The sequence below is a fragment of the Chelonoidis abingdonii genome, chromosome 4 (genome assembly GCF_003597395.2).
Source record: "Chelonoidis abingdonii isolate Lonesome George chromosome 4, CheloAbing_2.0, whole genome shotgun sequence".
Classification (NCBI taxonomy): Eukaryota; Metazoa; Chordata; order Testudines; family Testudinidae; genus Chelonoidis; species Chelonoidis abingdonii.
The window spans coordinates 49,195,856-49,218,821 of record NC_133772.1 but is presented as its reverse complement, the minus strand read 5'-3'; the positions used below and the strand labels follow the sequence as shown (position 1 = coordinate 49,218,821).

The window sequence follows — 22,966 nt, the reverse complement described above, 5'->3', positions numbered from 1 at the left end:
AGGAAAGTTGATCTTTACTGGATCAACTTTTGTTGGTGGAAGGTGCAAGCTTTCAAACTACACAACATTTTTCGTTAGATCTGAGAAAAGAAATCAGTGTGTCTGAGCTAAATACAAGTTGGGACAGATAGTTAAGCATAAGAGTTAAATTTTATAAGGGGTCACTTGAGATGGAATAGGCAATAATGGTTAGATTGTTATGCAAAAGGGGTTGGACATGAACCATTAAGGGTTAGCTTGCAGGTGCATATGTTACAGATTGTTGTAATGAGCCATGAAACCAGTATCCCTGTTATATCCATTGTTTTTAGTGTCTAGGAGTATTATGAATTTAAGTCACCAGGCTTGCCATTTGAAGATGTTACGTACGTTTGCTTTGAGAACAAGTATTGAAAAATCAGATATGGAGTGATCACTTTGTGAAAAGTGTTTGGCCATGGATGATATGGTATTTTTGTCTTTTATCATTTTTCTGTGTGAGTTCATTTGAGAGCATAGTGATTATCTGGTTTCTTCCAGAGAGGAATTGTTGGGGCATATGATGCACAAGATATGGTATTCCACATGTTGTGATAGGCATGTGTAGGACCCAGGAATCTTGATAGGTGTTTCTAGGAGGTATTTATCATTGCAGCAGTGGAGGTATGTCTGCAGATTTTGCATCTGTTGTTCTGGCAGGGTCTGGTACCGCTTAGAGTTGGTGTGGCCTGGTCTGTGGGGAGCTTGCTTCTAATGATGAGGTTGGCGGGGTTGGGGAGTTGTTTGAAGAGGGGCTCAGAAAAGACTTAGTTGTCACCCACAATTCTGAAATAAATATCTGTGGTCAGTGGGGTTTTCTTTTCTTTATTGAAGCAGGTTCTCACAGATTATGGGCGGCCCATTCCATGATGCAATCTACTTCTCTGGTGAAATGTTTGCATTGCTCCTTCGCCCTCTGCAGAAAGTAGTTATTGAATCTCAGAAACAGCCTGCTCTGTGAGAGAAGGGACAGACCTCTGATGCAATTTAAATTCAGGTCTTCGGTGTGAAGCCGAATGATGACTTGGTGTTGAGGACAAAGAGGCCAGTATGGCCAGTGTTGAAAAACATATGGGTAAAGCATATTAAACCAAGATGATGGACCCCAAAGAAGGATAGATGGCTCTTGTGGCAGAGCCCAAAATGCAGTGATTCTAGAGGCACCTCCTCTGTTACATTCACTGTTACATTCACTGTATGGAGCTGCTGAAGATGGTTGATACTTTGGGGCCTAGTCTCTACTGGAGGCCTCTGATGGCGAGGAGGAAAAAGAACCTGGATCTGGAGGTGCTATACCTTGCTGAGGTGTGGAAGAATTTCTCTGATCCTCAGTGTGAGGTCTCGATGAAATCTTCATGACAGGCATTGGGTTTTCATGCTATGGTGGACATTTTTGACTTGCCCAATATAGGAGAGAAGTACAGTAAAGGAGACTCTGGGATCAGCTGTGCCTGTAAGGAGTTACTAGCAGATGATCCCTGTACTGAGTGTAGGTAGCGGATATCTGATTTCCTTTTGCCCATAACCATCTACCTCTGTACTGTTTGAGTCCGCGCCATGCTCTTTGATGCTTTTTGAGCTGGTGCCAAAGAGTCAGACTCTGTTCACATTAGTGCCAGGTGTTTTGCTGGTGCCAATCTATAATGCCGCTTTGACTGCAACACTATGCAGAACAGTACTGAAAAATCCTTTGACTGTGTTGACGAACTCGGGTACTAGAAAAAGCTGAAGTTGCACATGGTTCTGACTTGCTTTAGGTGAGTTCCTCGGTACCTGTACCTCCGATTTCTTGTGCGGTTCTGGAGATAGGGACTATTGCCAAGAGGATGGTTTGGCAGTATACTCCTTACTCCCACAGGCAGCCAGGGTGTCTGACTGCTCTAGTGGTTTTGTAATCTGAGATTTAGGGTTTTTATTAAATGAATAAGCCTTTGAGCCTTTGGAGCCAGGAATCAATTCCCTTCTTGTTAGGCACTAGAAGTTTGGCTCTTTGACAAAGCAACCAATGGCATCTGCAGCGGGTCAGTGAATAAATAAAATGCACTATTGGTCTGCAGCTTCACACACCTCAGATCACATCTGAGTCTGATGCAACTCTCATGGATTTCTTTGTGAGAAAGAGTTTTTTAATCTTGATTCTCTGGATTTTTGAGTGCACTTTTTAAATACTCTACAGATTGTGCACTTAGCTGTGACTCTCCCCTAAATAATATAGACATTTGTCATGTCCATCCTTGAGGGCAATTACCACTCTACATGATAGATATGGCTTAAAGCCAAGTGTTTAAGGTTCAGGCATAAAGACTAGACTTGGTACCACAAAAAGCCTAAAGCCTAACTAAAACTAAAACTTATAAAAAAAAAAATGTGGTGGTGTTGTTTGCTGACAGGCTATGAAGGGACTTCTACACTATAAAATACAGTGGATAAAATTAAATGAAAATTTGACAGTAACAATACACTGTACTAAGGAAGGACACCATGTTGTTCCAACTCTCTGCCAAAGGGTGGTTAGAAAGAACTGAGAGGTGGGCAGGGTTACGCAGCCCTTTATGCCCTTGGAAATGGAGCGTGAGGGCATAAAGGCTGCTGATAAAAACTTCTGAACATCTGTGCAGAAGGCATATGCACACCATGAATGGGATCCACATGCATGGAACATCTCAAAGAACAATGGTTACGGTAAAGTGTAAGTAAGCTTTTTTGGGGGGCTGGGGAAGGAAGGGATTTTCTTCTGTCTCTTGATAAATAGGAAATGAAGCATATTTTTATGAACCTAACAATGGCATATTGATTCTGCAAACATCTCTCTTCCATAGTTATCCTTTTTATTAGGCTAAGATGAAAAGATCCATAATCCCTAAAAACAAATGAACTTGTGTATATGTTTGAGATAGGTAGCTCTCAATAATAAATGCATCATTTGATTTTAGCAAAAGGTAATTTAGTAGCTATTTTTGTATTGTTATTGTCTTTATAAATAAATTTCTAGTCCCAGCACTGGGCAATTAAAACACAAAACACAGTTCACATTAGTTTTATAGTTCATTTCACTGTTCCTCATGTGTAGTCAATCAGTTTATCCTATTGTATGCGTGTTTCACACAACAGAGGAGATGACATTTTTAATAGAAAACTATAATTCTAAAACCACAAATTTTACACACACATGCAAAACAAGATAATTCTGAGGTGCAAGTTTTTGTTCTTCTTTAAGTGATTGCACATGTCCATTCCACTGTTGATACATGCACGCCTTGTGCATAATTGTTGAAGATTTTTCCATCGGCAGTACCCATCGGGGCAGCATGAGTGCCCTCTGGTGCCTTGCACCAGTGAACTCAGGTTTAGAGGGCCATGCTGCCCCCCTAACACCTCTCAGTTCCTTCCTATCACTGGTGATGGTTGTTGGATCTGTGATCTTTGCATTTGCAAGTCTTCCTTCTCTTCGTGTGTGTGTGTGTGTGTGTGTGTGTGTGTATATATATTAGTTGTTGTTGTGTTAGTTAAGTCTAGAGTAGTGTATTTGGTACACAGTTAGTGACTAAAGTAAGTTTAGCTTACTTCTTAGTGAAGCTCATTTGGGTACTGGGTCTGGTATCGGACTCACGCCATGTTCTGCCAGCTTCAAGGCCTGTCACTATTGTGGCAAACCTATGCCAGTAAGTTATCCTCTTCCCAAGTGCCTTAAATGGCTGGGGTAAGTGTATGTTGGTTACAAATGTCACATTTGTAGAGAGTTCAAATCTCATTTGATAAAGGACATGGCTGCTAGGTTTATGTACTTACCCATGGAGTCTGCACTTCATCCTCCATTGGAACCTTCCTGCTGAGAATGAGTACCGAGCATGTCCGAATCTACCAGAAGTACTCTGCTCATTTGATCTGAATCTATAGGCAGACATTCCTCACTGGTACCAAAGAAAAGACTTAGTAAGTCCTTGAAGGACTCAGTACTGGGGCCTTCAAAATCTTCAGGCCAGGCACCAAGTGGAGGTAAGGACACTGATGGGCACTCAAATAAGAGACACCCCCAGATAGAGCACCCCCTGTGTGAAAAGAGTGATTGTTGACTCTGGAGCCCAGGAAGGGCCCATTGAGACTGATTCCAAGACCAGCACAGCTAGAGTACTTCAGTGTCAGGAGCCTTTGGCACTGCCTTGTGCATCCGAGACATTTGAGGCAACGTAGGAACTACTGAACTTCTCGATACCAGTTTCACCCACAGTGCAAGACTCCTGCCCAGTACTAAGATTGGATGTGTTAGATCCTTCAGTGCCAGTTCCAGCCCTAGTGCACCATTTGGCACTGGTGGCTGCTGCTGTAGGTGCATCTCAAGTGGCTTCCATAGAACAGGAATCCTGCAATGATCTTGCTGGTGCCTCCATCACCAGCCTTGCAACTGGTCTCCCCATTACCAAGGGAAGCAGCTCCCCCATGGCCAGAGGAAGTGGACTTTTCTTCCTCATGATGCTGAGGTCTGCTCCTATGCTTCCAGACCTGAGCAACCCCAGCAGCCCTAGTGAGGTGCCTACCCTCCATGGTTCAGAACTCAACCTAAAGAGCAATGGCCGGCATATAGGTAAGTCCTGCTTCAGTATCAGTGGCCTTTTGGAGCTCTTGGAGCTTCCCACCATGCTCTATGACATCCCTGCTCCCTTCCCACTCTCCCACATCAAGTAAGCACTTGGAACATATGCACCAGGGTCACCACTCCCATTCTTCTGGTACCGAGACTGGTACTATGCCAGGGAAGTTGCTTACTCGGGACTCTTCTGTGGAGAAGTTGGACTGAGGACCTCCTCAACAGCCATTAGCCTCTTCATCTTTGTTTCTGGATGTGGTGCCAGTTGCAGAGTCTGCCTCGCCCCTGTCAGATGACTTCAAGGCCCATCAAGACTTGCTAAAAAAGGGCGGATGCGTCTGAAGGAGGTGCAAAAAAAGTCTCACAGATTGGTGGACATTTTAACCTCTACAGGTCCCTCTAGGGTAGTTCTCCCTATTAATAAAGCTATCCTACAGCCCATTAAGCGTTTATGGCAGGACTTCATCCTCCCTTCTTCCCACTGCTAAAAGGATGGACAGGAGATATGTCCCTTTCCAGGGATATGAAAATTTTTACAACCACCTACATCCTGGTTCCCTGGCAATGTTTGCTGCAAACATGAAGGAGAGACAGGGACATTGGGCCTCAACCCTGAAAGGCAAAGAAACAAGGAAGCTGAATCTCTTAGGAAGATTTATTCCACAGCAGGTTTACAACTGAGAATTGTGAACCAGCAGGCTCTTCTGGGTTCATATGATTTTAGCTTGTGGGATAACATCCTGAAGTTTAAAGACAAACTTCTGGATGATGCTAAGCAGGAGTTCTCTCCTCTGGTAGATGAGGGCAAATTAGTTCTCAGGCCAGCTTTACAAGCGAGCCCAGATGTTGTGGACTCTGTGGTTTGAGCTATGGCTTCTCTTGGCTGCAGTCACCAAGTCTTGGCGCCAGGGGTGAAGTATACTGTACAAGACATCCCATTCTAAGGTCCCTTGTTCTTCTCTGAAAAGATGGACAAGAGACTTCATAGCCTTAAGTATTCAAGGGTGACCCTTAAGTCACTGGGAATTTATACACCAACAATGACGAGAGAACCATTCTATCCACAGCAGTCCAAGTGCTTTCACCCTCTCATAGCTCAGAGACAGGACCTGTCAAGAAAGACGGATAGAAGTTATAAGAGACATCCTCCACCTCCCTCCTCCTCTACAGCTGCTGTTTCTAGGCAAATCATATCTTCAAAGCAAACATTTTGACCTGTTGGTTGACAGCAGCCTACCACTTTCCAGAGTACCATCTTTCCCTTACCCTATTTTTGCCAACTGCTTATCTCATTTCTTAAGTGCTTGGTCCTTTATTACCACGAATCAGTAGGTCCTAAGCATGGTGGAACTGATATACACCCTTTAATTTATTTCTATCCCCATTCCCAGTCCCTCTTCAGGAACCACTTTCATGAGAACCTGCTGCTACGGAAGGTCCAGTCTGTACTCCTCATGGGAACCATAGAGGATGTTCTCATACCTTCCCAAGGAATGAGATTCTATTCCCAATACTTTCTAATCCCAGGGTCAAAGGGGGGAGAGGTTCAGGCCTAATTTAGCTCTAAGGCAATTTATTAAGTTTCTGAAGAAAACGAAATTCTGGATGGCTACTCTGGCTTCTGTTATCCCCTCCTCAGAGACAGGCACTGGTACGGTGCTCTCAGTTTAAGGGACGTTTACTTTCATATGTCAATTAATCAAAGACACAGAAAATTCCTCAGAGTTATGTTCCCACTACCAATTCTGCCTTTTGGTCTGTCAGCAACACCTCGCATGTTCACAAAATGCATGTCAATAGTAGCAGCATTCCTGGGAATGTCGGTAATCCATGTGTTTCCTTACCTAGATGACTGGCCAGTGAGAGGCCTATCCAGGTATCAAGTACTCTCCAGAATAGCTGCTATCCAGTCAATTTTTCAAATACAAGGGCTTTAATCAATACAGAGAAATCTATCCTGACTCCAGTTCAAAAAATAGAATTCATTGCAGCAGTCCTGGACTCTACTCTCTACAGGCCAGGGTGTTCCTGCCATTGCAGAGTTTGCAAGTAATGTAGCTCATTGCACTAGATCTAAAGACACATGCTTTGACTACAATTCAGTATTGGCTCAGACATCTAGGGCATATGGTGGTGTGCACTTACATGATCCAACATCCCTGAGTGCGCTTCAGAGAGCTACAGAGTTTGCTCACCTCATTGTATTCTCCAGCATACCATCATATGGACAGCATGGTTCAGGTGCTTGATCAAATCTTGTCCTCCCCAGACCAGTGGCTATACTTATCAAATGTTTGTGGAGGAGGCCCATTTGCTCTTCCCCGGGCCGGCTCCAGGCACCAGCACGCCAAGTGCGTGCTTGGGGCGGCATGCCGCAGGGCGCGCTCTGCCAGTTCCTGGGAGGGCGGCAGGCGGCTCAGGTGGACCTCCCGCAGGGAAGCCTGAGGGAGGTCCACTGGAGCCGCGGGACTGGCGAGCGGCAGAGTGCCCCCCGCGGCGTGCCGCCGTGCTTGGGGTGGCGAAATTGCTAGAGCCGGCCCTGGCTCCTCCTTAACAGACATTCACCTTAGTCACAAATGCATTGGATCCAGGGGCTCACTTAGGCCCCCTTCAGACTCAGGGGCTTTGGTCTTCACAAGATCTAGATCTCCATATAAATATTAGGAAGCTGTAGGCCATCTGTTCAGCTTGCATGACATTCCTCCTACATATCACAGAGTGGAATTTGTTAGTGCTTGCAGATAACACAGCAGCCATATTTTATGTAAACAAACAGTGGGGAGCCCAGCTGATGAAGTAATGCCTAGAGGCGATCTTGTTTTGGAACTTCTGCATAGCCAGGTCAGAGACTCAGACTTTAAGGTCAGAAAGGACCATCGTGGTCAACTTCGACCTCCTGCACATTGCAGGCCACAGAACCTCAGCCACCCACTCCTGTAATAACCTCTAGCTGAGTTACTGAAGTCTTCAAATCATGACAATACTCCTGGGGGAATTGTGTGCCACTGCGTGTGCATAGAATTCATGTCCCCTACAGGTTTCTTTGCTTCCTTGCAGAAAAATGACTTTCTGATGGGTGCATGTTGGCAAGACCCACCAGCCAGACAGCTGGGAAAAAAATTCTCTGTAGTATCTCTGTATTATTCTCTGTATTATTCTCTGTAGCCCTCTCCATCTGGTGTCCCATCCCCAGCCATTTGCTGCTATTCCATCACCAGATATTTGCTGCTATCAGTTGCAGATTGGCTACATGCCATTGTAGACAGTCTCCTCGTATCATCTGTTCCATAAACTTATCAAGGTCAGTCTTAAAGCCAGTTAGGTTTTTTTGCCCCCATTGCTCTCCTTGGAAGGCTGTTCGAGAACTTTACTCCTCTAATGATTAGAAACTTTTGTCTAATTTCAAGCATAAACTTGTTGCTGGCCAGTTTGTATCCATCATCCTGAAAGTGGCTTACCTTCCAGAGGTCCAGAACACTCTGGCAGACCACCTGACCACATCGTTTGCAGGTCACCACAAGTGGACCCTTTGTCCAGATGTGTCTAAGACCATTTTCCAGTGCAGGGAACTCTCCAAGTGGACCTGTTTGTAACAAAAAGGAAAAAATCATCTTTTTTGTTCCCAGGTGGGTCATGGCCTGTGGTCTCTGACAGATGCTTTCCTTTTGACCTGTTTAAAAAAGGCATGCTGTATGCCTTTTGTCCAGGTCTGCTCTTGCCAAGGTCTTGTCCAAACTCAAGCAAGACTCTGCTTATATTATACTAATAGCCCCAGCGTGGCCTCATCAACATTGGTTTTCAACTCTATTGGTCAGCTCTCCTCTGTCGCTTCTGAGAGATGCGGACATGATCTCTCAGAACAAGGGCCGCCTCCTCCATCCCAACTTACTGGCCCTCCACCTAACAGAGTGAATGCTTCATGGTTGACATCCTCAGAATGAGATTACACTAAAGGAGTACAGGAAATTCTCCTAAACAGTAGGAAGCCTTCAACTTGGTCTACTTAACTTGCTAAATGGAAGACATTCTCCATTTGGTCTATGCAAATAAGTGTCCACAGAGCCCAAGCTTCAATTCCCCATATCCTGGACTATCTCCTGCTCCTGAAACAAGGACTAGCCTATAGTTCCATCAGAGTCCACCTGGCAGCTATCTTAGCTTTCCATTATCCAGTGTTATAACTGATCAAACCCCTAAATCCATCAGATTTCTAAAAGGTTTGGACAGATTATACCCACAGATCAACAGCCTGATTCCACAATGGAACTTGAATTTAGTTCAAACGGAGTTGATAGTTCCCCCCTTTGAGCCACTAGCAACTTGTTCCCTCTTACACCTATCTATGAAAGTGATATTCTTGGTCGCTATTATCTCAGCCAGGAGAGTAAGAGAATTGTAAGCCTTAGTGTTGGATCCTCCTTATACAACATTATTCAAGGACAAGGTTTTCCTTCAACCTCATCCAAAGTTCCTGACTAAGGTAGTTTCTGAATTTCACATTAATCAAAACATTTACATACCAACTTTCTTTCCAAAGCCTCATTCAAGTAGGTGGGAAGAGCGAATCCATTCTCTAGATGTTGGAAGATCTTTGTTTTTTTTAATCTGGATTGGACTAGGCCTTTCAGGTCATCCTCACTGCTATTTGTCATGATTTCAGACAGAGTAAAGGGCCACTCAGAGAATATCCTCCTGGATTTCTGTCTATATTTATTTATGCTACTGTTTGGCTGATCTGGAACCTCCAACTGAAGTGGTGGCTCCCTCGATTAGATCACGTGTAGTTTCTGTGGCCTTTCTAGCTTGTGTGTCCATCCTGGGCATTTGTAAGATGGCAACCTGGTTTTCAATCCACACGTTTACCTCCTGCTATGCCATTGCTCATCTGTCTAGAGATGATGTCTGATTTTGATAGGTAGTCCTACAATCCCTATTCAAGTAGAGTCTAAACCCACCTCTATCTCGAACTGCATGTGAGTCTCCTACAATGGAATGGACATAAGCAATCACTTGAAGAAAAAACAGTTACCTACCTTTCCATAACTTTTATTCTTCGAGATGTGCTACACATGTCCATTCCACAACCCGCTTTTCTTCCCCTCTCTATTGGAGTCTTTCTGCTAGGAAGGAACTAAAGAGGGTTGAGGCCAGCGTGGCCCTTTATTACCCATGTGCAGTGACGCGAGACATCAGAGGACAATCATGCTGAGTGGTGGGTACTGTTGAGGGAAAAATCTCCAACAATTGTACACGAGGTACACACATCTACAGTTAAGGCAAGTAGGTAACCAGTTTGGGGGGAGAGTTGGTTTTTGTTCTGTTTGTTTGTTTTTACAACTGACTAGATTTTTATTTTGACAGTGTCAAAATAAATCAGAGGCTGGAATTCTTATTGGTTTCAAAATAGTTTATTACATGTTCTATAACATCTTTGATCCTTTACAGAAAATAAAATACAAACCAAAAGCAGTTAGGTAAGTGCTAAACAAAATAATGACAAAGGCAACATGTTTGAAATGGATAAAAGTTTATAATAAGCACAATTAGCCTGTGGAACTCATTGCCACAAGATTACACAATGGAGTCTTGGTCCATGACTAGGACTCTTAAGTGCTATAGTAGTAATAATAATAGTAGTAATAACAATAATAACAACATTTTAGACCAAGAACTTAGAAGGATGCAAATCAAGGAGATAGAGATTGTGAGAACATTAACTATTATATTTGATAGACTTAGAAAAAGTTCGGAAGAGATATAAACGCTCAAGCTGCAGGGCATAAACCAACTCTATCTAAAAAAATTAGAAAGAAACTTTCCCTGTGAGTTAGTTTAATAGTTTAATAATTTCCCATTTTGGGGCTTCTTGCATTTGTGTGTATCAGACAGAGTACTTGGCTAAGTGGACCATTAGTCTACTGTTGGTATGACAATTCCACTGTTTCTATTTTTCATCCTTTTTATATTTCCTGCTTTTGGTAATATTTGTCCATAGCTTTAAAATTGTTCAAATATAAATCATTGTTCTGATTAATTTTATTTAATATTGTGATGTTCATGGATTAATTTATTTTTAAATTCAAAGGGTAGTTTTAAAAAATATAAAAATTGTAAATGTGAAGCATGGCGTCTTATTTTCCTTTATATGGGCCTGGATCCTTAGAATATTAATGTTCAATTATTATTTTGACATGCTGCCAAAATTGTCCTCAGGAATGCAAGTAAGAGAAGGGAAATGACAATTTTACAGTTTATAACTCAGCCAGATCTGAATGGAAGTTAATGGAAGAAGCGAAAGGAATGTCTGTAGAGCTTTGTCCTTACCAAATTTCAAAGGCCTGCTACAAACAATGGAGATGTTAGTTTCTCAACAAAAAAAAAAAATGTCACAGGAATCTTTTATAATGGAAACTATTAGGCAACCTAAATATGAGAGTTCAGCTCCTCCCATAATACTTAGAGAAAACAGTAGAAAGAACTTGTAGTTCCTGAATACTTTGTTGATTTTTAGATCACAATCGTGTACATGCCACAGATGTTCTTCATGCAGTATGGTATCTCACAACACGGCCCATTCCTGGGTTTCAGCAAATTCACAGTGATCATATAATGGAAAGTGACATGGGTATGTATCAATATTATTTTTTTATTTTTATATCTTCAGTAAATTTTTCAGAATATTTTAATCAAACTAGAATAATTACCATGGATAAATTGAACAGAAATCTGAAAAAAAAAATCATAGTTCTTAAATATTTTAAAGTTGAAAGATAAGACAGTAGCAATATATGCCATCTGCAAGCAGTATGTACCTGATTGTACGATAATTAATTGATTGAATAGTTGCTGATATGCTTGGCTCTTGAGCCAAGAATACTGTTTCACTGAGATAAGTTTCTTTTTTTGAATGAGACCTATATCCTCTGCTGCAGTCAGCATGTTTCTAGTAACTGAAATACATTAGGCTAATATTTCTTTATTTAATTAGTAAATTAAACATCTCAAACTAAAAAGACCTAAGATTAAACTATTTAACATAAATGTAGCTCTGCTTAATGGTTCCAATGTAAAAATGAGATTGTCCTGAACAACTGAGGGTCTTGTTTTACTTCGTATATACAGATATTTATCTTTTCAATGAAGCTCAGTTGAATAAGATTTGTTGTTGTTATGCTAAGCAGTTTCACAGAACAACAAAAATAGCATTCTTAAAGGGAAGAATCAGGGATGGTAAATCCAGAATTTGAAGTACCTTTGTTTTTCTAAATATGTTTGGCAAGTCCAAATAATCCTTTGTACCATGTGTTACATTTTGAAGCCAATTTTTTATTGTACGTGTTAAGGGAAAAAACCTCAGTGGCAACACTCCTGGAGAAGTCCTACATCATCATAATGAAAATAATAATGGCTGGTTCTTCATAAGAGATCTCAAGGGTCTTTACAATCTTGTAATGTATTTTTCCCTTACAACATCTCTATAAGGTAGAGAAGCACTGTTATTCCCATTAGAGATGCTAAGTGACTTACCTAGAATCACATAGGCAGAACAGAGAATTGAACCTAGTTTTCCCATTTCCTAATCAAGGGCCCTAACCTTTGGACCATCCGTCCTGCAAGTACAGTGGAGTAAAACACATCTGTAATCATAGGTTTATAGTATCCAAGTTATAAACAAGTGTGTGAAAAAGTCAGATTAATAAAAATACCATTATATTCTCTTAGGACTGTGTGATCACATTCAAACATTGAATATTTATCAGATCCAGCAGATCTTTGAAAACCTTCTTGAATATGCCATTGCAATACTGTCTACATAAGTCAACCAGTGTAAATGTCTATAGAAATGGGATACTGGTGATTTTTTTTGAATGTAATGTATACTGAATGGAATAAACGTATAGAGATATCTAATATTTAAATATACTGCAACGTTGCTTCTAAGTATCTAAATCCATAGACTGTGTTTGGTAAGGTGTCAAATATGTGTGTTTTACAAACTGCTGAAATATAAAGTTGCTTTTGTGGAACTTGAGACAAGGATATTGCCCACAGATTTTTATAGTTGCACTCATATCTAGTGCGGAGATGAAGGAAGAAGGAGGCATGCATCAGGACCCTAACTGGGCCCTGGGTGATCGCTACTTCCCACCACCCAACACAGATGTAATGAAGTTGAATAGTACCTGTATAAGAAAAATTAAAACTACTGATTATTCCTCAAAAAAGGTTTTTAATGACTTTCAACTATAAAGGCAACACAGACAAAATAAGAAAAGCAAGAATAAAGACTAGCACTGAATAAGGATTCATATAAATGGCAAGTTATACTGAAGACAAGCACAAGTACATGTAAAGTCATTATTGAGCAGCTACTTACTACTATTCTTAACACTATAGTATCGAGACAGACTTGAGACGAGTTCAGCTCGAGCAACCAGACTTCTTTACTCTATAAACTTATACTGCATGCAGCCAGACTTCTTTACTCCATAAATGTACCCTGCATTCGTCTGAAAATATGTTACCGTTCAGTCAGCCATTTTCTGCATGGGCCAGGTACAGACAGTCAAGAAGTGCATGTCCCTTCGGAGGATGTGGGTCAGGTTTCCTTTATGACCAAAACACACACATAGTCCCATGCCTTCATACTTTTTATCTGATCTGTTGGCTATGTCTTAAAACAGACTAACCAATTAGAGTCAGCCAAATCTTTACTGTGGTTAGCGTTGTCGCTTTGGCTGTATAATTTATGATTACTTATCTCCTTGTGTCACTTTGCCATATAATTTATGCTTACTTATTTCCTTGTAGCCATTTGTTTTAAATGTGAGTTAGACAAGCTGTGCCCAGGGGCCCAACTTATCTCGCTCTATAGGGGTCAGCATACTGTGTTATCTGGTTGCAGCCATTTTGACTACAAGTCTTAGCTTACTTCTGCAAAGCTTGCCCTTTTTACCTTTGCAAAGCAGAGGCCTAATATTGGCAATACCTTTGTTCATTTTAAGCTTGGCAATACTTTTGTTCACAGATTAATCACACCTAGATGTTCAGAGTAGTATCCTGGCCTGTTTGAAGTCAGTAGGTGTTTTGCCATTGACTTCAACAGGACCAGAATTTCATCCAGAAACATGAAGGCCAGAAGGGGCCTTGTGATGATCTAATCTAACTCCCTTTGAAACTGCCAACCCCCACTTCCTGGCAAACATCTGGCTCCTGTGTCATGGAATTGTAGCCAGGACTTTCTGGAGAAAGATAGAAAATGGCAAAAATATCTTCCCTCCCCCAAAGTAAAAAGGATAAAATTATTGTTTTACTGCCCTTGAGCACCTCAAATTTGAAAAGTATTATTATCATTATTTGAAAGGATTAAAAATAAACTAATCACACTTCAAGACTTTCCTATTAATGGTCAGATGTGTAATAAAGATATTAAAGCAGTAAGAGCCACCTTTTTATTATGAGATGTTGAAAAGACATCTCATAGCATCCTATGTGAAAAGATAGCAACTTAAGACAGGAAAAAATGGTGTGGAGAGTTCCATATCCTACAGATTTCCCACTTCTGGTTGAAAGGGGGGATGGAATCCTCCTCTGCAGTATCTCACACTTCCCATAGAGGCCTCTCCATGCGTTTGGGAAGGCTAGGGAAGAGTGGACAGGCTGGGGGAGGGGAGAATGTGGAAGTTGCATATTGTTCTCTTTTTGCGCTTGTTGAGTTTAGGAAGGAAAAGTAATACCCCCTCCCCTTGACCTGTGGTGATTCATGTTTTAAGAGGGAAAAAAGTCCCAGGACTGCCCATGGCAGCAAGGGAGTAGGGTGGGGTGTGGGGAAAGAGGGAGCGGGGGGACACATGCTGGGTGACTCAGTGCCAGTGGGGGAAATAGCCTCCTTGTAGATACTTGGGATCTGTGGAGTTTGGGCAAGACCTGCACTTGTTCACCATGCTGGCAAGCTCCCCCTCACAACAAAACAGGTTTTGAGGTGTTAAGTTAGTGGGTATGCCTACATAGAAAAATCTGTACATGGGCTAGCCTACCAGAGCCATCTTGAATCCAGCTGGTACAGGTAACAAAGCATTGAAAAACACAGCGCAGCATGGACTTCAGCGTGGGCTAGTAAGCAGAATACATACATAGGGTCTACGCTGGGCTGGTACTACCACCATTGAATTCTGGATGATTAAAGATGCCCTGGTAAATAACATCCCAGAAGTCTGGCAAATGAACATCTGAAGAAGTCTGTGGAACTGTAGGTATGTAGATCAATATAAGATAATCAGTATTACTGTTGCTTGATACTCTCATCTTCATGGCTACCATGGCAATCAGATTTAAAGAGGAAGGGCATATGCCAGATCAGTCAGAGGACTATCAGTGTATCTGCTCTCCAAGCATTGGTGTGCTAGTGCCAGGAGCAAAACTTTGATAACTTTTTTCTTGAATCAGTTAATGAAGATGTTCTCGGAAGGGAGTAACCACTAGAGCTGGTCAGGAATTTTTGAATCATTTTTCATTGAAAAATCTAATTCATGTAAACTGAAAACTGTTCGTGAATCAGTGTCAGCTTCAACAAATCTCCCAACTTGAATTTTGTTCATAATTGTCAAAATGTCAAAACAAAAAAAATCCTGGTTTTCAAGTTTGAAATGACTTTTCATATAAAAAATTAAGCTATCAAGAAAACAAAACATTTGTAAATTATCAAAAGAAGATGTTTCAATTGATCCAAACTGAAAAGCTTTTCCCTTTTTAAAATTTAAAATGTTCAAGATTTTAACTTTTTGTCTCAATTAGGCACAGAAAGTTTTTGAACTCTCAAAAATATTCTAGAGACAGGAAAACAGTTTCCAGCCCAGCTTTATTAACCACATCTTTGGTAACTCAATGAAAATCATTTTATTTTTAGTTCTCCTGCATCTGCTTAGCCAAGTGAGCATCATTGTTTTTACCTTGGATACATGTGACCTTGACAGATCCTGATATTCCAGGAGTAGCAGATCACAATCTCTTATTTCATTATTTTAGGCCTTTATGCTGTGGCCACCTTGCCACCTGGGTTATGTTGTCATTTTCTGTGTGTGAAAGTGGCTTTTATCGTGTACTAATTTGAATCACCATTGGGACAAGAGTTGGATGCTCAGCAAGTTCTCAATTAAATTCTGCATCTTCTGGAATCTTTCTTTGAGCAACAGATCAAAAACAGTTCTTTGTCAAAACAGAGGTCCCAGACAAATGAATTGTTGCAGTTGGATGGTGCAACGTTTCTGATAACTGATCGTGAAACAGTGGTTCTCCAAGTCTTGCATAATCCTGTGGGTCTGAAGAGCATATGTTTCAACAGAAGGTTGTCTTAGTAAAATGCTTTTCCCACCCTTGTTTGACAAGCCTCACTCTCTGTTTGAGTGCCACACTTCCAAGTTTCTACTTCAAGAGATAGCATTCCACATGTAATAAAAGTGCAAGAAATTCAATCTAACTAAAATGACTGAACTGAACTTTATAAGTGGTTGTTAATGTTTCAGCCATGGCTGTACAGTGGAAATAGTGCTGAGATACTTGCTTTTAGGGTCACAGGCATTTAGCAAAACAGTGCAAGTACCAATTCCAGCACACACAGGCAGGACGGAACTTCTGCTCGACCCTTCCTCCTCCCCCAAGATAAAGATAGAGAACCATCTACTAGTGGAGGTGCTGTCTGCACTAATCTGCTTGTACTACAACTTTCCCCATCTAGTTGAAGAAGAATTTAAAATGGTAACACCAAAGGAATCCAGGTGGTCTGCCTGCTCAAGTCTTCTATTCAGTCACGGAGACACCACTTGTAGCTGGATATTGTTTATCAATGAATGCATCTAAATTAGGCCTATCCATTGTGGACATATTTTCTGTTGAAGACTGCAGTGTGTTGAGGGCCTGAGGACACTCTGGATAGTCTTTCTCCATAACATGTCTCCAGTTACAAGCCACAAGAAACTGCTAGGGTACCACCAAATCCTCCTCTGGGATGGTTGTTGCCCTGTGTTTGCCCTCCACTTTCTTTCAATGAATCTGTGCACCAGTTCTCAATGCACTACAAATGAGCAAGAATAGGTTGTTTAGTTTTGTAATTACCATGTAAAATTCCCTCCAAAAAGGGTAAGTTTGGGATGTTTTTCCAGTTGGATAGCCATACCTTCTCTTCTTCCTGGATGGGCATGTAATTTTCCTTTTTTCTGGCATCTTGATCCAAAAGCAAGCATGCCAGACACATCTATTCTTCCACCTTCTGGAATGCTGTCCTCAGATCACTGATACAAGACTCCACCATGTGTAGGTGCAGGAAGCCGTGCTAGTTCTTCAAGTCACAGGGAAGGATGGGTTTGCAGAGTCCAAAAATAATCTCACAAGGAGAGTAGTGGATAGTTTAATGCCAGCTGGTGGTATATGCAAAAATGACAAAAAGTATGTTTGTATCCCAGTCTCATTGATCTTCACTGACTAAGATGCTAAGCATGAAACCAATGGTGCAGTTTACTCTCTCCACTCCCACATTATTCGGAGGGTGGGTGACACTGGTACTCGCCTTGGTTATCTGGAGTTGTTTGCAAACCCTGTGTAATAACTAGGATTCAGATTACTCACTTTGATCCCTGCAGATGCCGCTTGGTTAGGCCAAACTGTGACATTGCATGTTTAATCATATTACAGCTGTAACTGTCTGAGTCCTCTTATCCTTCAGTGGCTGTGCCACTCCATACTTTGCGAAGGTGTCTTACACTACCAGCACATACTGATTTTCAACTGGCGTTTCTCATAGTGGGCCTTGAAGTCAATCTGTCTGAACTCCCAGGGCTTACTAGGTTCGAACATTTCTTCTAAAAGAATGCATCTCCTTTCTGATGCTTTCCTTCCTTTCCAGATAAGACAAGTAAGTACCCCATCCTTAACATCTGCAGCCATGCCTAGCTAAAAAAAAATCTATTGGATACCCAGCTCAATGTCTTTTCATACACCAGGTGGCCTATTGCTTTGTTGTCATGAAGGCACTCCAGTACTGATCTCTGAAAACTTGCTGACAAAACAATCCTGTTATCTTCATACACCAGCATATTAGTAGCCAAATCAATGGATAATCATTCCTGAACTGCACTGAGCTTCCCCAGTCTGTCTACTTTGGTAGATTTATTGGTGCACTGAACATAACTCAGGGTCCTTAGACTGTTCTTGCAAGATGTCCTCACAAGATCAGGTTGAGTCTATTTTCACCGTTCTCACCCAGCTGAGAGCATACGTAACCACATTTTGCTTTCCAGGTTTATAGTGAACTGTGAATGTGTATTCTGACAGTTTGTAAATCCTTCTCCACAAACATTTTGTTCTTTGTAAGGAGTCACTATAGGCACTGTGGTCTGTGTACACCATGCATTGCATACCTCATAAATAGAGATGATAGCCCTTGACACTCCAGTTCTGACACAGTAACCCAAAACTCCAGTTCTGTAGTGGAATACTAGGTTTTTCTCTTGTTTAATTTGCAACCTCCAAAAACCACTGGTCTGGGCCTACCAAGCTCATCAATTTATTAAAGTGCAAATCTGACCGCAATCTCAGAAGCATCACAGGTTACTACAAATGCAAGGAATGGATCTGAGAATTTAAGCACAACGTGATTTAGATGTCCATCCTTCAGTGATTGAAACGCTTTAGGGCAGAGGTGCTCAAACTTTTATACTGGTGACCCCTTTCACATAGCAAACCTCTGAGTACGAACACCCACCTTTATAAATTAAAAACACTTTCTAATATATTTAATACCATTATAAATGCTGGAGGCAAAGTGGGGTTTGGGGTAGAAGCTGACAACTCGCAACCCCCCATGTAATAACCTCACAACCCCCTGAGGGGTCCCAACCCTCAGTTTGAGAACTCCTGCTTTAGGGTATTACTCTGTGCAGACAAAGTTGCTCTTAGTCAGATGATATAATGGCACTGCCTGTTCTGTGGTATTTTTTTACAGTACTGTATTGTCTTCTGGCACTACCAGCTTTCCTGTCCTTATTTTGGTAGCTGTTATAAATGTTGGATTTGTTATGTCTTCTGGATTGTGTCTTGGCCACTGGTTTTTCCCTTTAACTGCTGGATCTTATTCTCCTTGCTGCTAGCTATTCCATCTCCTGACTATGGCCTGGAGGTTTTCCAGTGTTGTGAAGTTTCAGCCATTGGGAGAGTAGATTTGGAACTTACTTTTTCAAATCCATCTGACCAATGGCAATGCACAATGGATAATATAGTAATCAAAATATTAACAGCAGCAGTGATTTGATGTCAGTATGCTAAATGTTGCTAGTTGGAAAATAAAATAATGCCATTTTAGCAAGTTTGTAAAAGCATAGAATATCAATCTGTATGTCTGAAAGTATTGTACAGAGACTACTTTATTCTGATTAAAATAATTGTTTTCATATACTCCTATGCATACATACCATGTGTATATATATATGATCGATATGCAGCTAAATATGTATACTAAATTCAAAAGCAGAGTTGTACTCACAAGGTCTCATGAGTTTCATTTAGGTTCTTGAAAAAATAGCTAAATAATAATATGAATACATTCTTAAAAGATTATAGATAACAAACTATCCATTTTAGCTTTCTAGGGCAGGGGCGAGCAAACTTTTTGGCCTGAGGGCCACATTGGGTTTCTGAAATTGTATGGAGGGCGGGTTAGGGGAGGCCTGGCCCCCACCCCTATCCAACCCCCCCTGCTTCTCGCCTTCTGCTGCCCCCCGCGGGATCCCTGCCACATCCAACCCTCCCTGTCCCTGACTGCCCCTAGAATTCCTGCCCCTGACTGCCCCCCACCACCTCATTTACCCTCCCCCATTCCTGACTGCTCCCCTGGGACCTCTGCTCCCATTCAACTCCCTGTTCCCTGTCCTCTGACTGCCCCGCCCCCTGACCTCCACCCCAAACTCCCCTGCCCTCTATCCAACCCCTCCCCCCCAGCTCCCTGCTCCCTTACCATGCTGCCTGGAGCGCCGGTGGCTGACGGCGCTACAGCCACGCCGCCCAGAGCACCAGGACAGGCCGCAGCTCTGCAGGAGCCCACTGCCTAGAACATTGCACCACTGGTGCAGCACGTTGAGGCTGCCAGGGAGGGGGCAGAGCCAGCATCCTGGGCCAGGAGCTCAGGGGCCGAGCAGGAGGGTCCCGTGGGCCGGATGTGGCCTGCGGGCTGTAGTTTGCCCACCTCTGTTCTAGGGGGTGTATAGTAGAGCTGATCAAAAAAGGGGGGAGCCCTTCCTGTGAAAATTTTTGAGGTTTTGAGAAATGTTAAACAGAGAAAATGTTTGCAGAAATGAATTTTAAAAGAAAAATTCCATTTTGGGGAGCCTAAATGACTTTTTTTGGCTTCCTGGCCACCCTAAGGGAATGTTCTTATTGATTTCACTGACACTGAGAAGAGCCTTCCAGACCCACTGCCAAAGAGGCAGAGGGCCTGGCTGTTCTGTCTTCCCACTAACCACCCATCTTCTGGGAGCCAAAGAAAAAGCGATGTTCCCTGGAGCTTTAGAGGCAGGGAGTCCGAACACCCTTCTCTGTCCCTGGAGCTAGGTGGGAAAGTGGTGTTTGACAAAAACTTCACTGAATCTGTACTAGATTTAGCAAATCATTTTGTTCTATAAATCAGTATTTTCTAACGAAACATAGTTTGGAAAATCTTCAGTCACTTCTAGTATATAGTCTAAATTGTGTAAATCTAATAGGCTTTTTTTAGTAGCTGTGAATTCTAGCTTCTGTTCACCCTTCTAGCTCTTTCTACACCTTTAACAAGAGTGAATACTGATTCCCATACTTTTAAAGTATGTAGCAGTCACATCTGATACTTAGATTCTGCATCTTACTTACCATTTTATGAGCTTTTCTAATCTGAGATAATGAGAAAAAACATTGTTTTCTTTCATATCAATATATCTCACTCAATTTATAAAGAATGTTTTTTAAAACTACAGTATAGTTGTATGTCTTCTCTGTAGGACTAAACAAACACAAAGTTAAGAGAACATTCCTGCCCCCAGGATCTTACAATCTAGTGTAAAGCCTGATGGTAAATTAGTGATGTGGGAGCTGAAACTGGGACTGGCTCAACTCCTCTAATATATGGGAGGTTTTCAAATATCTGTTTAATGGGAACAACTTTTAATCCCTGCTAAGCTGAACAAGATTCAGACTGGTGATCTACAGTTGAAAGACTCTGTACCTCATTAACAGTGCCCCAAGGCATCCATTCTTCATAATCACTAACATTACATCACTTGAGAATGAAGCTTGCTTTCTGGAAAGATGCATTTATTGTTCTAACTTGTTTGTTTTTGCCTGTGTAAATTCAAACAGTCTTCCACTCAGCACATGGGCAAAATCTCCCACATAGACTCATAGGTCAGAAGGGACCAATATGATCATCTAGTCTGACCTCCTGCACAAAGCAGGCCACAGAACCCTACCCATCCACTTCTATACAACCCCTAACCTATGTCCGAGTTATTGAAGTCTTCAAATTGTGGTTTGAAGACCCAAGCGCAGAGATTCCACGAGCAAGCGACCCTGCCCCATCTGCAGAGGAAGGCGAAAAAACCTCAGGGCCCTCTGCCAGTCTGCCCCGGAGGAAAATTCCTTCCCGACCCCAAATATGGCGATCAGCTAAACCCTGAGCATCTGGGCAAGACTCACCAGCCAGCACTAAGGAAAGAATTCTCTGCAGTAACTCAGATCCCATCCCATCCAACATCCCATCACAGACCATTGAGCAGATTTATCTGCTGATAATCCAAGATCAGTTGCCCAAATTAAACTATCCTATCATATCATCCCTTCCATTAAACTTATTCAAGCTTAGTCTTAAAGCCAGATATGTCTTTTGCCCCCATTACTCCTTGGAAGACTGTTCCAGAACTTCACTCCTCTAATGGTTAGAAACTTAGTCTAATTTCAATCTAAACTTCCTAATGTCCAGTTTATACCATTTGTCTCTTGTTGTCTACAATTAGTACTAACTTAAATAATTCCTTCTCCCTCCCCAATTTAATCCCTTCTGAATATTTTATATAGAGCAAGCATATTCCCCGCAGCCCTTCTTTTGGCCAGGCTAAACCAAGCCAAGCTCTTTGAGTCTCCTGTTCATAAGTGCAGGTTTTCCAGTTTCCTACGGATCATCCTAGTAGCCCCGTCTCTGAACCTGTCCAGTTTGAATTCATCCTTCTTAAACATGGTAAGACCAAAACTGCACACAGTATTCCAGGTGAGGTCTCACCAGTGGCCTTATATAACGGTACTAAACCACTTATCTTTGCTGGAAATAGCTTGCCTGATGCATCCCTAAAAACCACATTTGCTTTTTTTACAGGCAAATCGCTATTGGCGGCTCATAGTCATCCTGTGATCAATCAATACTCCAAGTCCTTCTCCTCCTCTGTTGTTTCCAACTGATTGTGTCCCAACTGTATATCTGAAATTCTTATTATTATCCCTAAGTGCATGAACCTTGCACTTTTCACTATTAACTTTCATCCTTTATATTAACTCAGTTTACCAGGCATCCAGATCTTCCTGTATGCTTATCCTGGTCCTTTTCTTGTTAGCAGTACCCCCCAGCTTTGTGTATCCGCAAACTTTATTAACACATATCCCGCTCCTTTGTGCCAAGTCAGTCAAATAAAAAGGTTAAATGAGAGATCGGGCTCAAAAACCGATCTTGAGGAACTCCACTAGTACGCTCCTCCAGCCTGAGAGTTCACCTTAGTTAGCGACCCGTGGAGTCATCCCTTAACCAGTTCCCTTATCCACCTTACAATTTCATATTCATCCCCATCTTTTCCAATTTAAACTAAACAATTTCCATGTGGAACACCGTGTAAATGCCTTACTGAAATAGGTAAATTAGATTTACTGCATTTCCTTTGTCTAGATAATCTGTCACCTTCTCGAAGAAGGAGATCAGGTTGGTTTGGCACGATCTACCTTTAGTAAAACCGTGTTGTAATTTGTCCCAATTACCATTGACCTCAATGTCCTTAACTATTTTCTCCTTCAAAATTTTTTCCAAGACCTTACATACTACAGATGTCAAACTGTTGCTCTCAGTCTCAAAAAAAACTGTCTGCTGCACCCTTTTCTTAAGAGGGGGCTCCCATTAACCAAAATATAAACACTAAAAATGCAACATCCAAATTCACTTGTAAATATCCTTTGCAATATAATTCTACTGTACAATAAAACAATTGTAATTCTCTATAATTACTCCAGTGTCCTTTACACTAACTTTTATACATATATATATATCTTTTTTTCACCTCCTCCTGGGTCATTAGAAGGATTTAAACC

At 41.7% G+C, this 22,966-nt stretch overlaps 1 protein-coding gene and 1 long non-coding RNA gene across 3 annotated transcripts in view; one reads left to right on the top strand and one right to left on the bottom strand.

The window, feature by feature from the left end:
• LOC142046752 (uncharacterized) overlaps positions 1-22,966 on the bottom strand; it is a 257,988-nt gene that overhangs the window by 194,513 nt on the left and 40,509 nt on the right. The gene's annotated exons all lie outside the window — the stretch shown is intronic.
• Positions 1-22,966, top strand: part of PDE3B (phosphodiesterase 3B) — a 288,726-nt gene that overhangs the window by 245,855 nt on the left and 19,905 nt on the right. The window contains exon 11 of one of the 2 annotated variants that reach the window (XM_075065145.1): positions 11,115-11,228. The exons of the other annotated variant lie outside the window; for it this stretch is intronic. Coding sequence (XP_074921246.1) covers positions 11,115-11,228 — 114 coding nt within the window. The remainder of the gene's footprint in view (positions 1-11,114; positions 11,229-22,966) is intronic. 2 annotated transcript variants of the gene reach the window in all.